The following is a 21,355-nucleotide window of genomic DNA, read 5'->3' as shown; positions in this document are numbered from 1 at the left end:
ATAACACAGTAGAAATGTTTGGGAGAGGTAAACACAATAGTTTTTGTTTAGATTAGAAGTGCTGCGCTCACAATCTCCGTTTTCCTGGCAAGGAGGATTTCAGATTAAGATTGCTTTTACTGGGATGTATTTCTTTCTAATCACAAGTAATTAGAGGGGGGAAAGCAACATTGTTGTAAGCTTCCTTTTCAGAAATTTGGTGAATGTACAGCAGTGCCATGTTTTCTAAATTAAATGTCAAGCCACCATTGTGTTGACAAGAGGTTTCAATGAAAAACAAAGTGGAGTGCACTTTAATATTATTATGACCTTCAGGGCCTTCCTTTTAGTAGAAATACACAGAACCAGCCAACACAGAAGACCAAAACACTTTAGGTTATTTATTTATTTTAATTTATTTGCTGGTGTGACTGGAATAGATGTCACCCAGTGTAGTAATTCAGGGAATCACCTCCATGAAACTTCTCCTATACCAGACTGTATCACACTATCAAAAAAGCATAAAATTTGGCAAACTCAGCAAATATTTTTTAAATGCCAGCAGCAACCAAAAACAACACGTGTTAGTACTGCCTACAGACAAAACCTTGTGATTGAAGTGTTGCAATTGGGTAATACTGATAGCACTGAGTAATGCACATGTGCATTCGAATTTTTAAAAGTAGCATAGAACATTAGCCTTATAGATATATTGATGCAGTACATGTTAAAAGGTTTCCTCTCGACATTTAGTTTAGTTGGGACCAACTCTGATGGGTGTTGCTTATCTCTATTTCTAAGCTGAAGAGTCGGTGTTGTCCATAGACACCTCCTAGATCATGTGGCCAGCATGACTGCATAGAGCACCATCACCTTCGCACCCAAAGCAGTACCTATTGATTTACTCACATTTGCATGTTTTCAAACTACTACTTTGGCAGAAGCTGGAGCTAACAATGGGGGCTCACCCCATTCTGCAGATTCGAACCGCCGACCTTCTGGTCAGCAAGTTTTGTAGCTTAGCGGTTTAACCTGCTACGCCACCGTGGCCCTGCAGTACATGTTAGCAAGGCTTGAAAATATTTTTGTGATTTTATCTAGGATTTTTTTTTAAAAAAATCATAATTTTCAGTTGAAACATTTCAAAAAAATATATAAATAATTTCAGTGTTATTTCCCCCCCTCCCCCCGTTGATGTCATCCAGTATGGTTTGCATCAACCCTGCCCCACTGTATTTTTCATCCTACACATCCAACCAGTGGCAAAGGAGATTTCATCAAACATGAAATGCAGACATTACTGTGATAAATTGCTGTCAAGATGTGACTTCCCTTCCTAAGGGACCTTCTCGGTGGTGGCCCCTCGACTCAGGAACTCTCTCCCTAAGGACATCAGGCAGGCCCCGTCACTAGTAATCTTTAGGAGGAGCTTGAAAACGTGGTTGTTCCAGTGTGCCTTTCTAGAATAAGGAAACTCATAGCATTATGTCCCAACACACTTTATCAGAGATCCAGGATATCTGCATGCCCATCCCCCTCCAAACACCCCACCTTGTCATGCCCAGCACTTTTAATTTTAATTATTACATTTGACCCGGCCATTGTTTTTAATTGTGTCATTGGGTGTTGTTAATTGTTATTGCTTTTGGGGTTTTTTTTTAGTTATTGTGTTGTTGCTGCTGCTGCTGTTTTTATTTTATTGACACTGTACAAGTACGGTTGAAGAAAATCCATTCATCAGGATTCGTGGACTTAATGCGGTCCCGATGGTGAGGTGAAGGGGCGCCTCACCGGGAAGGTGTAAGTGAAGGGCGGAGCAAGCTGCAGGCATCCGGGGCACCCGGGGTATGGAAAAAAGAGAGTGGCTCTGGGCCCAGACAAACACACCTCTTTTACCTTTCTGGCCCACCCTTGTATCCTATTACCATACCTCCTCCTCTGCCTCTCAGATCTTGCTCCTGAAGACTGCAGTGAAGTGGTGCAGTTGCACAGGTGCGAGATCTGAGAGGCAGAGAAGGAGGTACAGTAATAGGAAAATTACCATATTGAAATCAAATCTGATGCTTTTAAATTTTTTATTTGGTGTGTGTTGGAAGAGGGGTAGTCTTATACGGCAAGTATATCCCAAACTCTATATTTTAACCGGAAAAGTTGGGGTCATCTTATATACCCAGTCGTCTTATATGCCGGAATATACGGTAAGCTGAATGAAAACTCCAAAATAGGGAGTAAAGTGATAATTTTTGCTTCTTTGCCATTCTATTTTAGCTTGCATTTTGCTCTGCTAGAAACAAATCATTTTTTTAAAAAAAATGTTAATTTGATTGATATTCATGACATTGAAAGGCAAACAATGTGTGGAAAGAAAATGTCCATAAATCCTGTACTGCAAGAATTTGCCTTCCCTAATTCTTCTAATATTTTATAGCTTTAGTATAAGCAAGAATTGAAGTTTTGTCTCTTTTGTCATAAATCTATAGATTTTTGTGCATTCTCTTATTTCAATTTTGCTTTTACTTAAAACCATTCTGCTAATACTCTGTGTATTTATATAATAGTTCAACCTCAATGGTTAGCCACCAATTAGAGTACAAACCATGGATCCAATGAATTTAAGTGTTGATTCAGTGATCCAATGGGTTCACTGCAGATGTATTTTGCATTTTTTTTCCTCTCCAATTCTACAGACCAGGAAACATGTGCTCCTGCCACCATTTTGACAGGCAAGACTTCAGTGCCAAGGAATCAAGGCCCAAAAGTAAGTCTTCAATGGTGATATTTTTAGGGTAATCTTTGCAGAAATGTCAACATTTTCTAGGATCTGATGGAAAACTTAATGACACTAATGTGTTCCCTTTTAGTTCCCATCTGTTTATCTGCATTTCTTTAAAAAGTTGTGCCTTTGGCCTAGGGGCTGTAAATGTTATTTATATACAGTAATATGTCCCCATACACCACTGTTCTGTTCAGAGCTGCATTGCTGACAGTTTTGGAGGAATCCAGACCTGTTGAATTACTGTCTGTGCTGCAGCTGTTAAATGGATAGGAACTTCGATTTTTTTAAAGATTATTTTTGCATTTAAGCCCTAATTGCAGGGTGGGCAAATATGAGGATTGCAGTATTTAAGATGTATTCTTTGTTTTCTTTTGTTAAAATGGAAAACTGGAAAATAATGTCTTGGGCAGATGGACATAATAATAATAATACATTTATTTTTTACCTGCCTCTCCCCATGTATCAAAACTCAGACTAAAGGAATGTGGTAGTGCCAGAAGTAATCCTATATGCCCTTTTATATGAAACTCATAAACTGGTTATTCCCCAAACATCCTTTTCCAACAACGTACATTTGAGACAGAGCCAGCTAGAGTATGTATATATGCATAAAGTAATGGTAAAGGTTGCCTCTGACATTAAGTCTAGTCGTGTCCGACTCTGGGGGTGGTGCTCATCTCCATTTCTAAGCCAAAGAGCCGGCATTGTCCGTAGACATCTCTAAGGTCATGTGGCCAGCATGACTGCAAGGAGTGCTGTTACATTCCTGCCAAGGCGGTACCTATTGATCTACTCATATTTGCATGTTTTTGAACTGCTAGGTTGGCAGAAGCAGGGCCTAACAGCGGGAGCTCACCCTACTCCCTGAATTTGAACTGCTAACCTTTTGGTCAGCAGGTTCAGCAGCTCAGTGGTTTAACCCGCTGCACACAGGGTGTGTGTGTGTGTGTGTGTGTGTGTGTGTATAGAGAGAGGGAGTTGATGGGTTGTTTGAGTTTTCCAGGTTGTATGGCCATGTTCCAGAAGTATTCTTTCCTGACATTTTTTTTTAAATGTACCAATATTTAAAATACGGTAAAATCAGGACAGTAAATAAAGAACAACACTCAGAAAACAGGGGAATTCCAGACAGGAAACAAAACAGGGCCAGTTAACATTTCCCAACAAAGGATCCCCCAAGCAAGAAGCAGCCCGGCGTTCTTTCTCCCACCCTGGACATTCCACGGATATATAAACCCCACATGCCTGTAGAATTAAAGCAGATTGGCACCACTTTAATTGCCCTGGCTCAATGCGATGGGATCCTGAGAGTTGTAGTTTGAGAAAGCACTAGCTCTCTCTGAAAGAGAACACTAAAGACCTTGGAAAACGACACTCCCATGATTCCATAGCATTGAGCCACGGTAACTAAAGTGCTGTCAAATTCATTGATTCCACAGTGTAGATCCACCCTGAAAGCTTGTGCTACCAACTTTGTTCTCTCAGCTTGTCTCTAAAGCATGCATGGGCAAACTTGGGCCCTCCAGGTGTTTTGGACTTCTCAACTCCTACAATTCCTAACAGCCAATAGGCTGTTAGGAATTGTGGGAGTTGAAGTCCAAAACACCTGGAGGGCCCAAGTTTGCCCATGCGTGCTCTAAAGTGCTTCAAGATCTCTTTTCATATTGATATTCCAGACTACCATGGCTATGTCTTTGAGTTTTAGGGGTTTTTTTTCCATCGCTGAACACTATCTCCATGTTGTTTTCATGCAGCTTTACTCACAAAGGTCTCTTCCCATCACCTTCCCATAATGTCAGAGCTGTTCTTGGGAACCTGGAAGCTCATCTCTAGTGAAAACTTTGACGAATATATGAAAGAACTAGGTAAGCAAGCCTGTTTCATAGCAGAATAAGGAAAAAGTGGGTTGTTTTTTTTAAAGGTGTAGACATGATGGCCATAAAGGTATCTAATCAATATCCCTTCTTCGTTTTAGGATTTCTTTGTTGCAGGAAATAAAGTTTGATTTGGAAGTAGAGCCTATCCAGCTCAGGAGGACCTTGAGCTATATTAGTCTGTATTTGGAAAGGACCTAATTGTATTTATTTATTTATCGTGTCAGGAGCAAGCCAATCAGTTGTATTGCATTTTTAACAAACAAACAAAACACAAAGTTTGCAAGCTTGGTAGTTGATTAAATGTCGTTTGACAGGACCTAATTTAAATTCCTCTTAATTCTCCAACACACATTATTGAGGTTTGCTTGTGAGATTACATATAAACATGCACGCAGCTAAGGCTGGATGGATACATTGAATCAGGGGTCCTCAAACTAAGGCCCGAGGGCCGATACGGCCCTCCAAGGTCATTTACCCAGCCTTTGGTCAGGATCAACCTAAGTCTGAAACGACTTGAAAGCACATAACAACAACAATCCTATCTCATTAGCCGAAAACAGGCCCACACTTCCCATTGAAATACTAATACGTTTATATTTGTTAAAATTGTTCTTCATTTTAATTATTGTTTTGTTTTTTAAGTGTTTTTTGCACTACAAATAAGATATGTGCAGTGTGTATAGGAATTCATTCATGCTTTTTTCAAATTATAATCCGGCCCTCCAACAGTTTGAGAGACTGTGACTTGGCCCTCTGTTTAAAAAGTTTGAGGACCCCAGCATTAAATTAACTATTAACTGGTCAGTGAATGCATATGTAAATCCATTTGATTCAGTGTGCCTATTCGGACTCATCCTTAGGAGTATGCTATTCCCAAAGGAAGCTGGGAAGCCTAGCCAAGCCGACAGTGGTCATTTCCAAGGATAAAGATGTCATCACCATCAGAACAGAAACTGTCTTTAAAGTGAATGAGGTCTCCTTCAGACTGGGCCAGGAGTTTGAAGAAACAACAATGGATTGCAGGCATGCCAAGGTAAAACTTACTGTCTCCTTTAGGAATTGTTCTCACGACTTAGGAAGTGGAATATCTTGACAGCAGAGTCTGCTGATAATCAGAATTCCAGTTAAATAAATATTTGGACAGAGGAAGGAAGTGACACTGATAGTTCATTTACTCACAAGAAGGTGGAAAGAGATTGTTCTCCCGGAGCATTACTTTTTGGACTACAATTCTCAGCATTCCCCAAACAATAAGGCCACTGGGAGTTACAGCCTTAAGACCTAACATTTCCTGACTCCATTCTTTTTTTTATCACCCTTGTCTTCTCTTATTTCTTTTTAGAGCATAGTAACGATGGAGGGCAGTACTCTGACTAAAGTCCAGAAGTGGGGTGACAAATGTACGATTATCAAAAGAAAATTAGTTGGTGGGAATATGGTGGTGGTAAGTTTCTTTCTCCTAGCTCATCCTGGAAAACAGTAACCAATAATTTATAACACTTAATTCTCTGGGTTGCTGTGTGTTTTCTGGACTGTATGGCCATGCTGCAGAAGCATTCTCTCCTGATGTTTTGCCTGCATCTATGGCAGACATCTTCAGAGGTTGTGAGAATGCCTGCCATAGATGCAGGTGAAACGTCAGGAGATAATGCTTCTGGAACTTAGCCATACAGCCCCGGAAAACACACAGCAACCCAGTGATTCTGGCCATGAAAGCCTTCAACAATACACTTAATTGTATGTCTCTCATATATGTGTGTAAATGATGTAAATGTAAATGATGCAGAATATTGGAGAATTAACTCATTTGGCCAGATAGTTATTGCTTGCCCAGACTTTGCTTACCTAGGAATGTTGGTTGCTAATGGGAAATATAGTCCAAGCCCAACACATATCTGGAGGAGGCCTATTCTATAATTATCCATCCTTGCATTAAGGCAGTGGTTCTCAACCTGTGGGTCTCCAGGTGTTTTGGTCTACAACTCCCGGAAATCCCAGCCAGCTGTTAGGATCTCTGGGAGTTGAAGCCCAAAACATCTGAGGACCCACAAGTTGAGAACCACTGCATTAAGGGCATAATTTTAAGTGGCTTCTCTGCTGGTGTGTGTATGAAACATACCCAGAAAGATAATGAATCTATGAAACTTTCTTATATTGTGTTGGACAACTGGTCTTTCTCTAAGAAGTGCCATGTAGTGGGTAGATGGTGGCTTGGATTTCTGAGGAGTGGTGACTCTGTTCCAGGTTTTTGTCTAGATTTAGTCTAAGGTGGTTTGTTCTATCTCTAGAATAGGGTCAGCTTCTTGGACAGTCTTTTCAAAATTCAGGTTAAAAGTTGGGGCGGATTCACCAACTGACACAAGACACTCACTAGTGGTCTGTTGGGTAGCTCATCTCAAAGTTCTCAAGCAGATATTTTTCGCTATCATGTGTTCTTCTTAGAATGGAAAGTTTCAGCATTTGAATGTATAACTGCCTAAATGCCTGTGGCAGTGTGCCTTGTTTGAGGAAAAGCATTGTGTGTGTAGCAAATGTCAGATGCTTCTTCTTTTTGCAGTAGAAAATGAATGAAAAGCACCTAGATCAGGCATGGGCAAACTTTGGCCCTCCATGTGTTTTGGACTTCAACTCCCACCATTCCTAATAGCCTCAGACCCCTTCCTTTTCCCCCTCAGCTGCTTAAGGCTTTTAGGAATGGTGGGAGTTGAAGTCCAAAACATATGGAGGGCCAAAGTTTGCACATGCCTGACCTAGATGGCAGATATGAAGATAAAGAGTTAGGTGTATGTGTGCAAGTGCATGCACTCATGCATATCCCTTCCACTTGCAAGTCTAGGTTAGGAGGGAGAAATGTAGACCTTGTGTATTCTAGCTGTAATGGGGGAGACAAGATTTAAAGAATGTCAATTTCATTTCATTTTTTCCAATCCTTTCCACTCTTATATCCTTCAACTGTCCTGATTTTGCAGGGAGAGTCACAGTTAATCCTCTGCCATCTCACTTACTCAGCTGCTTTAAAAATGTTCCAGTTTCTCTCTTCTCCTAACGTGTTCTCCCATGGTCCTTAGCTAACTTCACTCACTGCAAAATAACTTCCAAGTGCAAAAGTTAGTTTTGCATTCAGTTAACTCTTCCCCGTAGTCTCAGACCAAATAAAACTGCTGGAAACATGAAAAAAGGCCTTGCTATGTTGATCACTCTTTTATGTTGCTTGGTCCCTTGTGTTCCAGTAGAAGAAATAATCAGCTTCTGCAATGACAGAAACACATCTCCAGGCATAAGATGTATTAGTCACTACCAGGATGCTAGCCACAAGGTGTTCTTCTGGGGAAAGTAGTTCTCTTTTTAATCAATACTTAGCTGCCAGGATTAGAAAAAAAAAAAACTATGCTTGATCAGATGAAAACCTTATATAATCCAATATTCTATTGACTCAGTGACTGCCTATTACCTATGGGAAATCTACTCATAGCACATGGGTACAATTGCAACCTTCTCAGTTTCCTGGCATTTTGTAACTGTCTCCAACAGTGAAGATGACATATAGTAGTTGTAGTAAGTTACTATTGATTATTCTATGAATTTATGTAATTTTCCTTTAAAGTTATCCCAGTTGTCAGTAGAACATCATCTTATGGTTAAAAATGCCATTGTACAGTCAAGCAGACTAAGTAAATATCAGCTTCTCATTTGACAAGCACAATCTCACAAGAATAAATAAAATCACAATTCATTGTTGTGAAATGGACTGAAGGCTACACCATTTGTACTATTCCTTTCCCCCCCTTATCTGTTAGGAATGTACCATGAATGACGTTACCTGTACCAGAGTCTACGCGAGAGTGTGAAGTTACTCCCCATCATTTCAGTTTAAATTTACCTGTGGTTCACTAGTTAAGCATTCAAATTTTGATGATGTCTTTTATGTGGAAATAAATAAAGGTTTACAAAAGTGGGGGTTGTCATTGTGAATGACTTCCAAGTCAATCCTACACCACTACTTTGTAGAAATTATTCGATCACAATTCCTGTCAGCCTTACCCAACAGTAAGGGATATAATGAGGGTCATAAACAGGGCCATTGATGCAGTGGACTTGGAGGAACACTGCCCTCTGACCAGTGGGAGTCCCCTTCCCTGCCTTGGAGGACAAGATGGTAGAAATGTACCCTCTCTTAATAGACCTGCCCCTGGGCACCAAGGTGTGTCACAGCCCAACATCTTCTGGAGGACCCCATATGCATTGTCCCTGTCTTAATATAAGTATTGAAATATTTGCATATCCTTCACAAAACATTTCGCTCTGATAAAACAAATGACTTATGTATTTACGCTGGGCTGCCAAATCCAAAATGGTCCATATGGGTGGCTGAGATAATGATACCCTTCCTATTTGATTGTTCCATGACATAAACTTTGGATTGCTGTGAGTTTCCCTAGCTGTATGGCCATGTTCCAGAAGCATTTTCTCCTGACGTTTTGCCTCACAACCTCTGAGGATGCCTGCCATAGATTCAGGTGAAACGTCAGGAGAAAATGCTTCTGGGACATGGCCATACAGCTAGGGAAACTCACAGCAACTCAGTGATTCTGGCCATGAAAGCCTTTGGCAATACATTAAATCAATTTTGTTTCATTTGGGAATTCTTTAAATTAGTATATAAAATGTGGCCTTATGTGTAAGGTATATATGAAATAGAAATGAATTTCATGTTTAGATTTAGCCCCCAGTTTCAAGATTTCTCATTATGTTTATATAAGCAAATACAGGTATTCCAAAATCCAAAAGAAAATCCGAAGTGTGGAACACTCCGTAGTCTCAAAAATTTCAGACAAGGAATACTCAACCTATGCTATGCTACTACACTTCTAAAAATGTTTATCTTCTCACCATTCTAAGATGTAGCAATAAATCTATTGTGACATTTTGCATTGATGTGATGGGCACTTGAAGAACTCCACAATGCAAACAAATGTAAAGGTGACTCCTGTACATCCATGACTCCTCTCCAGTGTGCTGCCAAAGATGATCGGAACTCTAGTTTGACAATATGAGGACCACCACACATTTTCCATTGGTGCTTTAGAAGTTTAATGTTGATGTTGCACATACCTATCCATTACCATCAAGAAAAAAGCACGAAGGAGTAAAAGATTTTTATTAAACATTCAATATCCAAATCACTGTCTCAGTAGTATTATGCTAAAAGATTAAAACGTCAGAATCCTTTTGCAACATGGCACAGGCTGTCTTCAGTCATAGTAAGATCAAACAGCTCAGCGCCTCCAGATTTCAGGTGCCTTTGTCAAGTTCGCTTATATTGCCTTTTGTGAATGGCATTTCCTATGATTAATTCCTATGGAAAAAAGGCAGTGTGGTAAGTAATCAGCAGCAAAGCTATGCCTCTTAAAGGAGCACGCTTTGTCAGAAATTAATAGGGTAGGTTTTTTTTTTGCTGTCTAAGGAAAAGTTTGAGCTGTATTATAACCAGAGTTTAGAGAAAAAAAATTTCTGTATTTACCAGAATCATTTCTCTATTCTCAGTCCTTTAGCCAAAAGTCTTTTCGTTTAATTGATTTGGAGGACCAGGAAGGATTTTTCCTAATGTGCCTGGGATTTTTTTTTTCCAAATTTGTGCCTATTGTTAGTTTACCTTCTGGAAACTTGATACAGACTGGTTACAGATCAGCATTAGTCCACAGACCACCACTTTCAATAACACTGTCCTAGTAGGTATTCAATAGAAGTAGCAAAACATCCTACACTTCGGTTATATCTGTTTCCATTAAATCAGAAGCCATAAACATATATCTGGACATCCATATAGTAATGATTTAATTTTAAATGCTTTCTAACTTGGAAAACCTTTCCAGTGAAGAACTGAACTTTACTACACTGTGTTCCATCCAGACCTTTTTTTTTCTTTTTGCCTTGCATATTTACTTCAGAGAAATGCACATTCAATATTACCAATGGACAGTGCCTAGAAGTCATCCTGTCTCATTCCAGAATGCTAGAAAAAAATTGCCACCCCATTTGTAAACTTCTTGTCTATCCATCAGTTAGCCCTTTGTATCTACAGATTCTGCATCCATGGATTTCCTTATCCATGGCTTGAAATTATTTTTTTAAATCCAAAAAGTATTTATTTATTTCCAACATTTATACCTCGTCCTTCTCAATCCCCGAGGGGAACTTAGGGCAGCTTACAATGGCAGAAAACCTTGATTTCACCATTTTATATAAGAGAAGCAATTTTACTACACTGTTGTATGTAAAGGACATGAGCATACGTGAACCTAACACCAATGGATGCCAAGCTCTTATTGTAGCGATAAGCTTTTTTTTTTGTCTAGACCAGTGGTTCTCAACCTGTGGGTCCCCAGATGTTTTGACCTTCAACTCCCAGAAATCCTAGCAGCTGGTAAACTGCACCCAAAGCATTTCATATGGTACTCCCACTCTGCAAGCACTTGGAATCTTACTTACCTCCACCATAGTGCCATACACCAGCTTTCTCCTTATTAAAGTTTTTTTCCCATACCAGTTCTGCACATGAAGTAAAGAGCCATCCTTCTCTATGGTCACAATACTCTAGAAAAATAAAATCCAAAATCCTGTGTAATGAAACTGCAAACACCTGCTGTTCAAAAAGTAATAGGCTTTTAAAAACTCTTGCAAAAGTGCCTAAGCTAGCTGTGGAATGGTGGGAGCCATATTTCACGCATTTGTACCCCGTCCTTCTCACCCCCAGAGGTAGACCCAGGGTGGCTTTACAACAGACAACCATTAGATGCCAAATAAATGCATTAAAATACACAGTTACAATTCAAACAACAATAAAAACAGTTATAAACATTCAATTTAAAAGAGTTCCGCAAATTCAGAATCATAGTCCAGGGTCAGTTCATTGCCACCACTGCGAAGGCCCTGTCTCTTGTCCCCACCAGTTGCACTGGCAAAGAGTCGTGGGACCAAGACCAGGGCCTCCTCAGATGATCTTAACGTTGTAGTCCAAAAACACGCTCCAAAGCTTTATTTGCTTTTTCTTGCTACCTTGACAGAACAATTCAGTACAAGCTTTCCCCGCATTTTGTCACCTCCGTTTCTGATAACTTGTTCTTTCAATGCTTACAAATTACAGACAAGTTCCACTAATTTGACGTATTTCATCAATTCCTGCTTATGTGACTCACTTGGAAATGTTGCATGCAAGTGTGTGATCCCAGGCTTGCCGACAGAAAGAGCGAACTTTCATTGAATTGCTTTTGAATGCCTGCAACAGCTTTTTTAAGCTTTATCACACATTCAAAAATTTTATGTTTTTCAGTGGTCAAAATGCATTTGCAAACTACAAGAATCTAGTTTCTGGTTTTCAACTAATTCCACTTTTTGACAGCCCTCTGGTCCCTAACACTCCAAACAATAGGTCGACCGCTAAGTTATTTCAAATTTGGAGTAAGAGACTTCTCCTGTAGGACCACAGACACAATAAAATTGTCTTCCCACACATATAGTGGCTATTTGGTGGTATATTGGTGCATTTTTTCAACATTTTTAAAAGGGGAGCTGTGGCACATATGTGGCCAAAAGGTTTCATATTCCCCGTTCCTGCTTTACACTAACCTTCCCTAACCAGGATTTTCAACAAAGTTGTCAGCATACATCTATGATCATGTTTACACAACATTCCTCCTATTGTGCCATATCCTCGAAAAAGAAAACCGGGACATATATGGCCAGAGTGTGACAGAGTTGGCAGAAGATATCAATGAGCAAGTACATGCAAGCTAGGAAAGTCTGCAGCACTTTGTTTTTGCCTAAACCCTCTGGAAAGAGCAAGATTCCACAGCCTCTCCTCTTTAGCACTTGAACTCTGCATTCAACCATTGAAGTAAGAGAAAAGTGGGAGCTGGAGAGGGATAAAAAGATATTTTAACGCAGCTATTGGGACTAAATAGATTATTCAAGTTGTCCCTGCCAAATTAGGATGGTTGGAGGGCTTGCTCTGTGGTTCAAATTCAACAGTGTGGCAGCAGTAGGGGTGGGAAAGGAGTTGTGAAATCAGGCAGTGTGGAGGAACATGTAATATGTCAGTCAGGTGTTATTTATACTGGTCTTGCACTGGGATAGCTTTTGCAATCACCTTAAAGAGATTGAACCCTGAAGAGCACTCATAACACTTACCTTGGTTTTCCTGTTATCTGCCGTGGTCTCTTCAAACTCCTGGCCCAGCTTGAAGGAGATCTCTGTTTTTTTAACACTGTTCTCAGTTGTGATTTTCAGCCAAACACCCTCTGCACAGATTGTTATTCTAGGCTTCATAAAACAATTAAGATCCCTTCTTGTAATATCCACATCATTTGAAGGTATTATTTCCACATCTCTAGGTGCTCACACAAACAACAAAAAAGAGCAGAGGGAGTTCGGTAGCAGTGCAGAAACATATATAAAGCAAGTTAAGTGAATCTGAAACAAGCTGACAAACACAAGAATATCATGAGAACTAAGCAAAACACATTTTCAATTACGAGAAATTAGTCCTGATCCTTCTTCAGTATGTGAAGGCTGCTACAGATAAGGTTTCCACTGTAAAATTATGCAGCAAGATGTTATATGGAAGAAAGGGCCAACTTGTTATCTGCTGGTCTACAGATTAGGATGTGGAGTAATTAATTCAAATTGCAGGAAAAAGATACTCCATCTAAACATTCAGAAGAATTTCCTAACAGAGTTGTTTGATAGTGGAATATGCTCCCTCAGAATGTGGTGGAGTCTCCTTCTCTGGAAGTTTTGAAATAGAGGTTGGGTGGCCATATCAGGGGTGACTTGATTAGATGTTCCTGCATGGATGGACCTTGCGCTCTCTTCCAATTCTATGATATTTTACAGTATTTTGGCTTAACTCACTAGAAACTTGTGAAATGCAGCTCAATCCATTCCACAATGAGTTGATTACATTAACATTCACCGGAGAGGATGGCTCTTCCTCAGACAGGTTCAATGAGATAGCAAGACCTATGGAGAAGAAGGTTTAAAATGGGAAATTCATTACATGGCTCTGTTGCTTGGCAGGTTAGTCTACTTTTAGTATCATTGCAACTTTGAATAATGATAGCTCTGGAAACCCAACAAAAGAACAGCTAGGAAGCAACCAAACAAATGAAAGCAAGAAAGAGTCCTCCTGCAAAGTATTTTGTTGCACTATGAGGCCAATTGTGAATTGCCTAAGGTCCCCAACTTGTCTGTTACAGCCATATCTATTATACTTGGAAGCTAAGTACTGTACTGTGCTAGTAGTGAAATAGTCAAAGTCCCATCTCAACTCTACTCCTGTTCTAGGTGTAAGTAGTAGATATTATCCTGAACACTTGAAGCCCTCAGAATTGAGATTCCCACAGGAATGGTAAATAAACTACTGCAGTGAGAATTAATAGGTAGTTTTATAGAACAGTTTTGTCCATGTTTACAGGGAAGTAGCCTAATTAGGATCAGCACTGATGAGAGTCCACCAACAAATACCAGGTGCTGTATGGCCAGGACTGGTTCTTACATGGGTGGGAGACTGCCAGTGAATGCCAGGTTTATTATATTTCAGAGGAGGAACTGGGGGAAAAAACCTTTGAGTATTATCTCTCTCTCTCTCTCTCTCTCTCTATCTATCTATCTGTCTATCTATGCTCTGTGCATAATTAATACCTTAAAAACAAGTATCTTATGAAATTGATAAGTTGCCATACATCGATAGGCGACATGAAGGCTCATATCCACCCAGTTTGTACTCAGATTAGAAATTAGACACCACATCATAAGACTAATCAATGTACGCTGCAATACAATCATCTTACTAAATTCCCATGGGATTTGCTATCTGACAAAATAGTCCTTGTAGGATGTAGGATAATTAGCTGTTTAGTCAAACAGCTGCAATAATCAGCTATTTTCAAGTTCTGTGATAGTATAACTATATACTGTAGTATCTAACAAAAGCTAGCTAAGAATGAAGCCTAGTAAAACAACCACATTACTTCTGGAGTAGGATGCATTTAAGATTTGAGCTATAAGACACAAAAACAATCTATTCACTCAGAACAACCATCAGAGGTGTAAATTTGCATGCATCCTAAATTATTGTTAATTGTCATCAACTTGAGGATGCCTACCATAGATGCAGGTGAAACATCAGGAGAGAATGCTTCTGGAACATGGCCATACAGCCCAAAAAACCTACAACAACCCTGCCATTAAGTTGGCTTCAAATCAGCCCATTCTCAACAGTTTTGCTCATTTCTTGCAGATTCAGGGCCCCAAATCCCTTGACTTGATCTATTCACCTGAAATGCAGTTTTCCACTTTTACTACTGCCTTGTACTCATCAACTGGGCCACATTAAACCTTCCTGCATGTAAAGAGCTAACACATGAAACTAGAACCTAGATCAGAGCACATTTTCTAGGAAAATGATGGTTTCCAAAACACAAACTTGAAAAATTTGTCCAGGGAGCCGCAGACAACTTCTTACTACATCACCTGGCTATATGGTAAATAGAATTACAATGTTCCATTAGTTAAATGGCAAAGTCTCACAATTAAACCATTAAAAAAAACAAACTGACGAAATACCAGATTTCACCTCTGGATTAAGGCATCTGCCTGAGTGTAGGATTTGTTTCAGAGTCCAGCTTCCTGAAAGTAGCATTTGTGAATCTTACAGAAAAGGTTGGAAACAGTCCAATATTCAAATTCATTATTAGGAATGAGACAGCAAAGAAAGTCTGAAGCAGTAAAAATAAAGGGCTGGGATTGGAGGAGGGGATTGCGTGGTCACCCTTTCTCATAAAAAAATGCATATTTTGCTATTTAGTAATATAGCAAACTTGTTTATTAGTCATTTCAATGTTTGTTAATCATTTTGCTGTTTGTAAATTAACAAAATTCCACCTTTCCAACTCCAAGTTCAGGTGCATAATAGCAAAAATCTAGTTCAGTTATTTTGGTGCTTGATGCAGAAACTCCAAAATAAAATTAAATGAAGAATTTGCTGTGCTTTTATGCCACCATGATTCTGCTGCCTGGGGCAGATGACGCACTGCCTAATGGCAGGGCTGGCATGGGCAGTTGCTCATGTAGATGTATAAATGACCACTTGGCAAAATGAAATACAATAATGTTTATGATAATTACAGGCTGCCCTAATTAGTGCCTTTTAATATTGCAGGGATTTGCCTTTTGTCACAAGCCTCGAAGTCCACCCCACAGTCCCATTAACAAAGCGACTTACAAAGCATTTCTCACCATAAAATGTCACATTTAATCCTCCATCTTTATCATCAGACATAAGCTCCCAGGTTCCTAAAAATCGTTCACACATCTTGCATACTATACAGTTTAAAAGCATTCCAGAGATAGGTAACAGAAAGCAAAGAGTGGACATCTGGGGGAAAAGAGAGAGTACCTCCTCTGTATTTTAAAGCAAACACAGGTCATGTGACTTCACCTAATGCAACAAAGACCAATTAATTTTGGGGAATGGTTTATGGTAGATCTTTAAACAATGCTTGAATAATCCAGTGGCAGAGCATGCATAAATATTTGCACTTTAAAGTGATGTGAGGGCCCTTCCACAAAGCCAGAATATCAAGGCAGATAAACCACAATATCTGCTTTGAACTGGGTTATCCGAGTCCACACTGCAATATATAATCCAATTCAGTGTATTTTATACAGCTGTGTGGAATGGGCCTTAGGTTAAGATATATGAGATAACTAGGATAAATTTCTACCTTTTGAAACTCCAGTATATATAGTTTCTGGCCCTAGTACTGCAGTTACTTATGGCTGAAATTCCAAATATATTATTCTGCCATAGTCCTGTGCTTAGTTCCAAGAAATAAATGTGGAGAAGCATGTTTTCCAGCATTTGATGAGCGATATTGCAGGGTAATAAAAATATGACTTAGAAGAAAAAATATTGGCAGTCCCCAAGTTACAAACAAGATAGGGCCTGTAGGTTTGTTCCTAAGTTGAATTTCTATGTAAGCTGGAACAGGTACATTTTAAAGTGTAACTCCAGCCATATATATCTGGCTCGAGTTACACTTAAAAATGTGTACACACACAAACACATTGGATAGAATGGGGAAGGTGTTTGTTTTTGCTGTCTGTGTCTTCTCAGAACATTTCACCTCACTTTCTGTCCCTGAATTGGATTTTGAAAAAATGGGTTTGTTGTGGAAACAAGAATTAGTAATGAAGCTTCAGCGGAGACACCTTGTCCCATGATAACCCTTTCAGAAGTGAATTTCCCTTCCGAGGGATTGATTTCTCTCATTGCCTGTTATCTCACTTCTTTTCTTAACTATGAGTCATTTGTAAGTCGGATGTTTGTAACTTGGAGATTGCCTGTATAGGAAATTATATGAATGCATTAAACATTTGAAGTAATGTCATTCAGTATGTTAACAAAGCTCTAAATTTTCATTTCATCTTGACTGCAAATTGGATTCATATTCACATTCACATTTAAATATAATGCCTTATTTCTCTGATTTGGAGCACACAAATTCTTGACCAGGGACACTTGTTGTAAAGGAGTCAGCTGTCCACATAGTAAAAGAATGTCTTTGAATTTTAAATCACATGTTGCTGATCAAGGAGAGAAAAATCACAGGAGGAAGTGTTACAGCAAGAGATGTATCCAATTAAAGCATTATCCTTGAACAAGTCCTCATAGCACTACCATTATCTGCCAGACATTCTTGAAATGCGTCTGGATTATATAATATCAATATGGAAGATCTTGGTGGAGTTTCTGCAGGAAGTTTTCTCTTATCACAGATTCATAGAATCCCCTTGCAAAAAAGAAAAGCTGGGGAGGGGGAAACACAACTTGTAAGAATGTTTAGAGTGTAGGAATGATACCATTTGGCTAAGATGTGTTGAACTGTAGCACCCATCATCCCTCACCATTCCCTGTGTTGCCTAGGAATGAAGAAAGCTATAGTACAACAGCATCTGAAGGACCAGGCATTTCTTTTTCTTGTTTTGGACTTTGTTTTCTTGTTTTGGCTTTGCTTCAAGTTTTGGCTTTGCTTCAAGTGCAAGTGTTATTGGAGCAGCGGGAAGATGTCGAAGGAGGATACTACAATGGATACTGTAAGTTATGCTGCTAAACTCAGGTGGTGAAGAAGGATGTTGTGCTATTGCCAGAAAAGATCCAACAACTACCCTTTGCGTGAAAAGTTTGCCATTTTTTATCAAGCAGTAAAATACCTTGGAAATCAAGCAGACTTATTTACTGCTGTCCTGGAAAGTAGGACTAGGAGTAATGGGTATAAATTAAAGGAAAGGAGATTCCACCTGAATATTAGGTAGAACTTCCTGACGGTAAGAGCTGTTCAGCGGTGGAACTCTGCCTCAGAGTGTGGTGGAAGCTTCTTCCTTGGAAACTTTTAATCAGAGGCTGGATGGCCATCTGTCAGGGATACGTTGATTGTACTTTTCCTGTATGTTGGGGTTGAACTAGATGGCCCATGTGGTCTCTTCCAACTCTATTTTATGAATGGCTAAATTTGGACCCATCTTTACATGTGTGCCAAGAAGCAAGGCATGGGAACCAAGCTAATATAGGATTTAAGGCAGTGGTTTCCAACCTTTTTGACTAGGGACCACTTTGACCAGAGACCACTCTCAACATTAGTACCAAAAGGGTTACAAATCAGTTTTTGGTCAACTTTAGATTCAGTTTGGTTATTTGGGGTGCCAATTCAGAAAATGGCATTGGACAGACCACATCAGATCTAGTTTTTGTTACAGAACATATGCCACTCAGTAGTCGCCATCTGCTCATCCACAGAAAACCATATTTAATAATCTAGAGCTGGTGTGGTAGTAGTAATCTTTTGTGGGTAGTCAGCCTCTCCTCTACTGACATCCCTGTTGCCTTGGCACTATAAGAGGGTTTTGTGAGTCCAGTCGTTCTTGTTGCCATGTGCTTTCAAGGCAATGGTTTAGAAATGGTGAGGCTGCGGACCATACTTTTGTTCTTGTGGACCACTGGTGGTCCACAGACCACAGGTTGAGAACCATTGATTCAAGGGAATTTGCTCTTTGTCATATCTGAAAAGAAAATCAATGCTCCAGCAGGCTTCTAGGGTCACAACTATGCTTGTTTTGACTCCAACTGTGGTTCCGATGAGTTTCCTTACATAGTAAGAGTGAAGCATCTTGTTAAATTACTATAAGGAAGTCACACATTGTTGGATGTGAACCAGTATATGGATCTATTTTAGTTTATACTTCCCAGATAGAAAAGGGTTAATCCCACAGTTAACATATAGGCTTGCTTATGGTGTGGTCTGTAAGACCCTCGCTGCCTCTAATCTTGCTGCTAAGCTCTTTTCCAAAACAACTCTTCAAAGACAGGGAAGGGAGGTGGTACCAGCAAGTACCATGCACAGGAGGATTAAAATCATGATTGTCAGTCAACTTCAGCTGGGAAAAGCAGTGGGTCTCGGAAAATAACATTGGAAGAGTGAGAATAATATCTCCATCAACATCTAACTTAGGTGGTCTCTTGATTTAGTGACAAAGAAAGTAAAACAATTGCTTTAATTTGCTAAATATATGTATGTATTTATACTTGGTCACATGAGTGTGTGAAATCTATGGATGAAAGACACGTTTGAAATGCTATGTGGATGAAAAATGATAGAGCGCAGTCTCAAGTTGTAGAATCAGGGGTTACTATAGGACAACTCAGCATAGGGTCAGGAAATAGACTTCCCAGAATGACTCTAGATCACCATCTGATGGCCAAGCCACGCATAACGTTCCTTGCATAAACAGTTAAGAGAACATCCAGATTTTTAAAATCTCAGATTTGTTCCTGCGTTTTTTGGAACCCTGAAATAAAATCAGAAAGGACAGGAAGAAAATCTGGGTTTTTTAGGCAGCCTCGATGCTTTCACACATTTTTAAAACGGTATATAACATCCAAAGTTAAGTTTGGAAGGGTAGGGTAAAAATGAGGAATCTAACATTTGCTCAACACAAATTTCTCTGTATCTACAGGAAATAGCCACATGTGATTAACCTTAGGCTCCTCTGTGTTCATATAACTGGGTTGCACAAAGTTGTTCCTAACTTTGATGAGAAAATGGAACTAAAACTGGAGTATACTTCAGTCTCAGCGTGTCGAAGTGTAGTTGGGGTGAGGATGAGGACATTGGCCCCCTAAATGAAAATTTTTCTTCAGTCTTTAAATTTCGAGCCTTTCAGAAACTGAGACATTAAAAATAATGCATATATTAATGTTAATACATAGATTACTGCAACACTCTCTATGTGGGGTTGCCTTTGAAGACTGTTCGGAAGCTTCAAATGGTCCAACAGGCGGCAGCCAGGTTACTAACAGGAGTGGCGCCCAGGGAGCACACAACCCCCCTGTTATGTCAGCTCCACTGGCTGCCAGTCTGCTACCGGGCACAATTCAAAGTGCTGGCTTTGGCCTATAAAGCCCTAAACAGTTTAGGCCCAGCTTACCTGTCTGAATGTATCTCACCTTATGAACCATCTAGTACTTTAAGATCATCTGAGGAGGCCCTGCTCTTGGTCCCGCCCTCTTCACAGATGTGTTTGGCGGGAACGAGACAGGGCCTTCTCAGTGGTGGCCCCTTGGCTGTGGAACACCCTTCCTAGCGATATTAGATCGAGCCCCTCCCTCTTATCATTTCACAAGAAAGTTAAAACCTGGCTTTTCAAGTATTTGCAAATACAATGTAACAGCCAGAGATAGACCCACGGAATGACTGGACAATGTGTTGAATAATGATTTTAGTAAGGAGATGCCAAGGATATATGTTTTTTCTGTTTTTATTGACTGTATATGAATTTATATTTTATATGCTAATGTTTTAAGTGTTTTTATGTTGCTGGGGGGCATCAAATTGTGCCAAATGTAAACTGCCCTGAGTCGCCCATGGGCTGAGAAGAGCGGTATATAAATATGGTAAATAAATAAATAAATGTTGCCTCCTCCTTTTTTGGAATGCTTAAGCTTTTATTTCTAGATATTGCAATGTAGAAATCCGAGGATTTAAGGAAAAATTCATTAGTAAGAATTCCTGATATATCTAGTTTTTGAACATTTTGGTGTAATGCAATCTTTTGGTAAGAGGTAGTAAGTATATGTCCTTGCTTAAATGGTGGTCCATGGAGTGGTGCTGATCTATGAAGCATTGGCTGCCACTGAGTTTTCAGGAAAGGAAGGAACATTTGTATCCAATGGGTGCAAAGATGGTACTAGGCCTTGATGCATTTGGGGGGGGGGGGGGGATATCAGTACCATAGTAGATAGCCTGAGATGAGGATTTAAAGATCAAACTGCAAAGACTCTGGCACAAGCCAGTAAAGGTGGTCCCAGTAGTGATCGGCACACTGGGTGAAGTGCCTAAAAACCTTGGCCTGCACCTAAAAACAATCGGTGCTGACAAAAGTACAGCTGCAAAAGTCAGCTGCAAAAGGCCACCCTACTAAGATCTGCACACATTATTTGCCGATACTTGGGCAGTGTCTGACATGTGATTGAATACAAAAGCCAGCATTGTGATCTTGTTTGCTGTATACTAATCTTGTTGTGTATAAAATAATAATAATACTTTATTTATATCCCGCCCCATCTCCCCAAGGAGATGCATTGCTGTATGCCAAAAGTCATAAAGCA

The 21,355-nt window shown here is 39.7% G+C and overlaps 1 protein-coding gene and 1 pseudogene across 1 annotated transcript; one reads left to right on the top strand and one right to left on the bottom strand.

The window, feature by feature from the left end:
* Positions 1–4,547: 4,547 nt before the first annotated feature.
* Positions 4,548–8,544, top strand: LOC132772837 (myelin P2 protein-like). The gene is made up of 4 exons (XM_060771689.2): positions 4,548–4,620; positions 5,493–5,665; positions 5,975–6,076; positions 8,430–8,544. The coding sequence occupies exons 1-4, from the start codon at positions 4,548–4,550 to the stop codon at positions 8,478–8,480; spliced, it is 399 nt and encodes a 132-aa protein (XP_060627672.1). The 3' UTR covers positions 8,481–8,544.
* Positions 8,545–9,808: 1,264 nt separating this feature from the next.
* On the bottom strand, positions 9,809–16,142 carry LOC132772838 (myelin P2 protein-like; annotated as a pseudogene).
* Positions 16,143–21,355: the final 5,213 nt, after the last annotated feature.

The sequence above is a fragment of the Anolis sagrei genome, chromosome 4 (assembly GCF_037176765.1).
Source record: "Anolis sagrei isolate rAnoSag1 chromosome 4, rAnoSag1.mat, whole genome shotgun sequence".
In the NCBI taxonomy this organism is placed as follows: Eukaryota; Metazoa; Chordata; class Lepidosauria; order Squamata; family Dactyloidae; genus Anolis; species Anolis sagrei.
The sequence above is the reverse complement of the archived record's forward strand: the minus strand, read 5'-3'. Positions and strand labels throughout refer to the sequence as shown.